Source organism: Danio rerio, chromosome 4 (assembly GCF_049306965.1).
Source record: "Danio rerio strain Tuebingen ecotype United States chromosome 4, GRCz12tu, whole genome shotgun sequence".
NCBI lineage: Eukaryota > Metazoa > Chordata > Actinopteri > Cypriniformes > Danionidae > Danio > Danio rerio.
The window spans coordinates 867501-875000 of record NC_133179.1 but is presented as its reverse complement, the minus strand read 5'-3'; the positions used below and the strand labels follow the sequence as shown (position 1 = coordinate 875000).

General features: G+C 35.5%; 2 protein-coding genes across 2 annotated transcripts in view; both read right to left on the bottom strand.

Moving 5' to 3' along the window:
- The window catches only part of pthlha (parathyroid hormone-like hormone a), a gene marked incomplete at its 5' end in the record, with an annotated part of 16911 nt that extends 9680 nt beyond the window's left edge, over positions 1–7231 (bottom strand). The window contains 2 exon segments of the mRNA NM_001024627.2: positions 5912–6035; positions 7039–7231. Coding sequence (NP_001019798.2) covers positions 5912–6024 — 113 coding nt within the window.
- Positions 1–7500, bottom strand: part of xpot (exportin, tRNA (nuclear export receptor for tRNAs)) — a 98836-nt gene that overhangs the window by 55423 nt on the left and 35913 nt on the right. The window lies entirely within an intron of this gene.

Below are 7500 nucleotides of genomic sequence, written 5' to 3'. Positions count from 1 at the left end.
CCTCTTTAGCATACCTGAAGATAATTGCAGCTTTGTGCTGGTTTTAATTAAAAAAACAGACAGAGAGAGAGAGAGAGAGAGAGAGAGAGAGAGAGAGAGAGAGACCTGCTTTCACCCGATGCATGCGGTCTGAGAGATCTCCCGGCTCCGTGTGTTTCATCTTCACAGGCGCTGCTGGCTTCAGATCAACTCAAACTCCAGCAGGAGAGAAAAAAAGAGCTCCAGCAGGAGGCATTGTCCTGGCCGGCAGATGGACTTGTCAGCATTAGCTGCTTATAAACGGTGAACGCCCTTTCTGATGTGCCGTGAGATCACCGCGATAACAGCGCTAAAGTGAATGCTGCTGAAAGAGCAACTTGTGTTGTTTGGCCACGGGCTGGATTTATGAGACACTCTGTCCTTTGAACAAAGCGCAGAGATTTAATCCGAGGCAAAACATAATCAAATCAGACCCAATTTACCCTCACTAACTCACTGACATTTACTGCTGATCACAGAGACGTGCGTTTCAGTAGCAAACGCAACCCTGACGTCATTTTGTACACTTAAACACATTACTTAGCTGGACTGACTTTATATAAAGCAGCCTTTAACTCATCTATTTATTTATCTACATGTGCTTTGAAATCAAGTTCATGCAGCTGGATTTAAACCATTATTCACTTGCACTTACAATGTTTTCTGTGTGTCAGAGGTAAACTGCATTTATTTAAAGCTGATTATTTTACTTTTGCATTTATATCAAGCATTTACATTTGATGCTTTGTGCAAATGCACTGCACTATTAAATGTTTTCAAAAAGATATGATTAACAAGGGATGACAACATTTGTTTTTATATGAATTATAACTTATTAAACAAGTTAATCAGGTTCATAGCATGCACAAGTTGCTTTAAGTCATTTAGCTTAAAAGTGTAAGGAAACAAGGTCAAAATGTCATTACATCACAAGTTTATAAGTTACTTAAACTTATTTTAATATGATAATAAGGCTGCATTTTTATGGATTAAGTTTTGCTAATTTGAACTCGATGTTTTAGGTCAGTTTAAGTTAAAGTGACTCAAAAACTTCGAATTAATTCAGCTTAAACATTACAACAATAAGTAGGTAAAACACAAAAACACAAAAAGTCATTACAATATGTTTATGTTACTTCAGCTTATTTTCATATGATAATAAGGTTGCATTTTTATCATTTAATTTATGCAAATGTTATCTTGATGTCCTAAGTCAGTTTAAGCTGAAGTGACTTGAAAAAGTGACTTGAATTCACCTTAAACATTTAAGGCAACAAGTAATTAAATGACAATCAAAAAGTCATTACAACACACATTTATAAGTTACTGCAACTTATTATGATAATAAGACTGCACTGTATCATTTCAGTTATGCAAATTTGAACTTGATGTTTTAGGTTAGTTTAAGTTGAAGTGACTTGAAAAATTAGATTAAATTCAACTTAAACATTACAACAAGTCGGTAAACAACAATCAAAAAGTCATTACAACACGTTTATATGTTTCTTCAACCTATTTTAATATGATAATAAGGTGGCATTTTTATAAATTAAGTTATGCAAATTCCATCTTGATGTTTTAAGTCAGTTTAGGCTGAAGTGACTTGAAACATTCAATTTAATTCAACTAAATATTTAAAGTAACAAGTAATTCAATGACAAAAAAAGTCATTCAAGCACTTGTTTATAAGTTACTTTAACTTACTTTAATATGATAATAAGGCTGCAAAGTTATCATAACAAGCTATTAAACTACATAAAAAGTCATTACAACATGTTTCTATGTTATTTCAACTTATTTTAATAAGATAATAAGGTTAGATTTATCATTTAAGTTATGCAAAGTTTATCTTTAAGTTTTAAGTCAGTTTAAGCTGAAGTGACTTGAAAAATTCAATTTAATTCACCTTTAACATAAGGCAACAAATAATTAAACGACAATCAAAAGCCATAACAATAAGTTTATAAGGTACTTTAACTTAATTTAATAAGACAAAAAGTTTACATTTTTATAAATTAAGTTATGCAAATTTGAACTCAATGTTTTAAGTCAGTTTAAGTTGAAGTGACTTGAAAAATTCTAATTAATTCAACTTAAACATTAAAACAAGTAGGTAAACCACAATCAAAAAGTCATTACAACACATTCATATGTTACTTTAGCTTATTTTAATACGATAATATGGCTGCATTTTTATCAGTTGAGTTATGCAAATTTCATCTTGATGTCTTAAGTTAGTTTAAGCTGAAGTGACTTGAAAAATTCTAATTAATTCAACTTAAACATCTAAGTTAACAAGTCATTACAACACGCATTTATAATAAGGTTACATTGTTATCATTTAAGTTATGCAAATTTCATCTTGATGTTTTAGGTCAGTTTAAGTAGAAGTGACTAATAAATTTATGATAACAAGCACTTAAACTACATAATCAAAAATGTCAATTTAAGTTAACAAGTCAATTGAAGTTGACTTGACTTATAAAGTTAATTTAATTCAACTTAAAAATATAAGGAAATAAGCAATTAAACAATAATCAAAAGGTCATTCCACCACACGTTTATATGTTACTTTATCTTAAGTTATGCAAATTTCATCTTGATGTTTTAGGTCAGTTTGAGAAGTTGAAAAGTTAACTTAATGGAGAAGCCACTTTTTTTTTACTTAGTCTGTGGATGGCAAACAAGTCTAGCCCAGTAAACCCAAACACACATGGAATAATGTGCACAAAACGTCACAGTCGTAGCATTAGCGTCTCTGGAGATCAGTATGTGTGTGTGTGTGTGTCTAACAAACACACTCGCTCACATCATTAAAAGCCGATATGAAGTTCGGGAGGTCCTGGCAGGGGGAGCGCGGCTTTCCAAAGCTCAGAGAAGCATGTTTTGCATTCTGGGCCCTGCTGAGGGGTTTGCAGGACATAAAAGCGCGTTTTCTCGGCTCGGCATAATATACTCCAGCGGGAGAGGCCCGTTTGACTTGGGCCACCGCCTAACTTAGCATCAGCAATCTCTCTCTCTCTCCCTCACTCTCTCTCTCAATTCAGTTCAATTCAAACTTGTCTTATTGGCATGACAAATGTTGCACATGTGTGTTGCCAGAGTCTTTGTGATGTTCACATTAAATAGAACTTATGAAAACAAATGACATAGCAGTAAAACACATCAACGTTGCCCATGTTTGACTCAACACTGGGTTACTACACAGCATTGTTTAGTGTTTGATGATGGATTTGTCCAAATGAAGTTATTTCCCAAAACGACTCAATGTATCTTTAAAAATAAAAGTTTACAAAGAAGTTTCAAAGAACATTTTACTATTTAAGTACATTATACAAGACAAATGATGGGTTATTTTTTAACTCAATGTTGGGTCAAATAAAACCCCACATTGGGTTATTCTTTTCAATAAAACTTACATTACAACTTTTCTCCCAATGGTTGTCCATATTTGACCCAATATTGGGTTAAAATCACCCAGAAGTTTTGTATTGCCAAAGCCGTGATGTTCACGTTAAACAGAACACATGAAAACAAATGACAGATCAGTAAAAAACACAATAATAAGCAGTATATTAACCTATCAGATCTCTCTCTTTATTTCTGTCTCTCTCTCGCTATCTTTATATATATATAAATTTTATTCTCGTTTATTGGAGATTTGTTTTTTTACAAAGCAAGTTTTTATTTCTAATTTTTATTTTTCTATCATCATTTTTAGGGGCTTTTTCACCTTTAATGTGACAGGACAGTGAAGGACAGACAGGACGGCATTGGGAGCTAACAGGAAAGCACCTTGGTGCTATAATTCGGCGCACTTAATCTACTCGGCTATTGGCGGCAACTTTAATTTTGGGTTTTAAGTACCGCTACAGTGGGTTGCAGAAATATAAATGTCACTTAATACATTTTATTAAGTTAAGCTTAAAGTAAGTTTAATTAAATTAAGTTTATTAAGTAATTTAAAGTTTATTAATTTGCTAGGATAGCAATTTATATTTTTAGAAAAATGAAATTAAGTCAAGATATTGTATTAAGTAGTTTGAGTTATTGTTGATTTTACTGATCACAAATGAATTAACACGTTATGTCTTTGGGATTGATTGGTGTTGAGATGTTTAGGTCGTGTTGTGTTTTGTTTTTTTCGAATGAACTGATGTTATTGTTATAGTGTTGTAAACTGTTTTAAACAATTGCTGTAATTAAAGCGTTTCTATAATCTCTCTTTCTCTATCATGCTTCACTATCAGAGAACAGTGTGCGTGAGTGTGTGTGTGCAGCAGGTGGCCCGTGCACAGACCCTCAGCAAACACACAGGTGGGCGAAAACTATCAAAACATCTCCGGCACGATCCACAAACCTGAGCATTTTCCACAGCACTGCAGCCAAACACCACACATACACACACACACGAACACATACAGATATGCATACACACATACAGTACACACAACGACTAGATTAATACATTTTCTGCTCTGATTCTCATCACGTATGCTTGTCATACACTGCTGCAGAACGCTTGATCCTGATATGCTGATGGTCACTCTAAGGTGTTTGATTTATTTTCAGATAAAGGCACAGATAAAGTAGTTCCGACAGGCTCCATATCACTCCGCTGAATGATTTGAGTTGTTTCACGGCAGCAAAAGTCAGAAATCACATCAAATGAAGAAGGAGGAGGAGATGTGGAGGACACTAGTGCTACACACAGGAGACGTTTAAGGACAAACACCGGACTATTAAACTCTCAAATACAACATCTCTACAGTGGATTCAGCAGCTGAGCTGGAGACCAGAGGAGAAGAGCAATAATCACCTCCGGGATGGGGAGTTATTAGGAAATAATGCACATCTGAATCCACACTGAACTGAAGTGAGCTGAATAATGATGAACTCCACAGCTGAACTGAACTTGTTTCAGACCTCGCACCATTGACCCTGTTATTGAACTGAACTGAATCAACATTGAGCAAAAGCGAGTTGAACAATATTGTCTGCTGGCTCTTTCACTGAATTCAGTTTGTTTCTTTATTCAACACTAACAGTATTAAATTAAACAGAATCATCACTGAACTAAAGAGCAGAATAAGGACACTATCGTCTGCTTTACTGCTGAACTCAATTAACTTCACAACTGAATATCACAAAACTGACACCATTACTGAACTGAACTGTGACATTATTATCTACATCTGCTTTAGATGAACAGAATCAGCTCCATAAGTGCACTGTACAATATATCTGTCTCTGTCTTTTCAGATTCACAAGTGTTCTCCATTTATTCTGGAGGTGAGTTGCATTATAGGATGTTGATCTCTGCTCTGTCCACTTCTGATGCTGTGAATTTAACTCATAACAAAGAGACTTTTTAGTTGTTTAAAATAATATAGTGTATGAGAAATACTACTATCTAGAGAAATGAGTGTGTAAAATTACAGAAAATGTGCTGCAGTTTATTACAAGGTTTCTGTAGTGTAATACACAACACCAACACACACAACACAGCACTGCACATGTGCAGAAAAGTCCTTTTTTTTTACACTTTTCAAGTTTAAAAGTTGTTGGACGAAAGATCAACATCCCATAATGCAATTAAAAAGCAGAAATAAACTGAAAAATAAAAATATACATCACAAAATACAGAAAACTGCTATCTTTTACAGCGTACAGTGATTCATTCTGGCAAGCTATTTACTGATGTGACTCTGAAACGCTCTGTATTCATATAAAAGACCATAAAGGCATTGCGCAGGCAGTGTGGAGGCGGCGGCGGCGGCGCATGCTTCAGGGATTAGAGGTTTGTTCAGATCAGCAGCTCTAAGAGCAACAGTAATATTTACACCCTCAAAAGAGGCCAAAAACCACAGTACAAAAAGCCACAGACACTTACATTCGGCTGCTGAGGGCATCGACGGGCCGGCCGTGGTGCGGGACAGGAGAACACAGTAAAAACAGAGCAAAGACCCACTGCTGGAGAACCCGTCTGCAACACAACATCCTCATCCTCACTGGACCTGAAGGAAAACACCCAAATCAGCTCGTCTCGCTTTCTTCATCTTATGAGTGACTTTACACTAATAAACTGACACAAAACAGCTTACACAACTTATACAATTAAGTTAGCTTAGTTTAATAAGTTACAATGACCCAAAACATGAGTGTAGACGAGTTTAATTACTGACTTTACATGAGAAGGACACAACAGAAGAGCTCCATTTAGATTTAAAATAAAAACATTATCCCTATGTTGGGTTTTGCCCATGTTTGACCCAACACTGGGCTACTACACAGCATTATTTAGGGTCTGATGATGGATTTTGTCCAATCATTAAACAACTCAATGTACCATTGAAATAAAAGTTAAAGTTTCAAAGAACATTTCAGTGATTGCTTTTAAACACTATACTAGACAAAAGCTGTTTTTTTTAACTCAATGTTGGGTCAAATATGAACAAACCCCACACTGGGTTATTTTTTTTTTCAATATCCTAATCCTAATGATGGTCCATACTTGATTCAATGTTAGGTTAAAAATGATCTTACACTCTTTTTTAAAAGAGTATAAAAACTAAAATAGACCACATTAGATTAATTTTTGTGCTTAAAAAGTGATTTTCAATAAAAAAAAATTAAGTAAAAAATAAAAAAAAGCATAGAAAAAGTGAGTTTATACATAAAAATCTCTATATGTGAGGTCATAAGTGCTGTGTTTGTATTACCTCACAGGCAGACTTTTGCTCTTTTACACTTCACTTTAACTTATTCACAAGAACACAAGACGTAAAATCACTTTAAATTTCACTAATCATATAAATACATCTTGATTTAGGGATGTTTAGATGTCTCTATATGCCCAAAAACACCAACACCTCATTGTAAGAGCACGAGTTTTAGCCGTCTGATGGCAACATGAGCACTTCTCTCCACGCCGAGCGGCTTTAACTGAAAGCAGTTGAAGATGTTGGAGAGCAGAACTCCTGGAGAAGTAAAGAGCAGAGAAGCGTACAGTATACTCACAGCGCTGATGATGATGATGATGATGATGTCCCCAAACACAGAGCGCCAGTCTCCTCAAAGTTTCCAGACTGCGATAAAAACACAAACAAACAGAAGTCAGTGAGCGCTGCGTTGTGTCCGGCTCAGCATTACGTCCTGCAGAGGAGATCTGGACTGAAGTAGAATCCAGAGAACAAATGTGCGTGTGTGTGTGCTGCTCCAGGTGATCTGACCAACTGACTGCTGGAGAGGAGGAGAAAACACTGATGGGAAACTTTCAGCACTGTCTGAGCAGGTTACAGAGTGTGTGTGTGTGTGTGTGTAAGAGAGAGAGACTGAGTGAGTGAGAGAGAGAGTAAGAGAGAGAGAGTAAAAACGAGAAAAAGTGAGTGAGTGCCAAAGAGAGAGAGAGAGAGAGTGTGTGTGTGTGTGTGTGTGTGTGTGTGAGAGAGAGAGAAAGTGAGTTAGCAAGAAAAAGAAAGT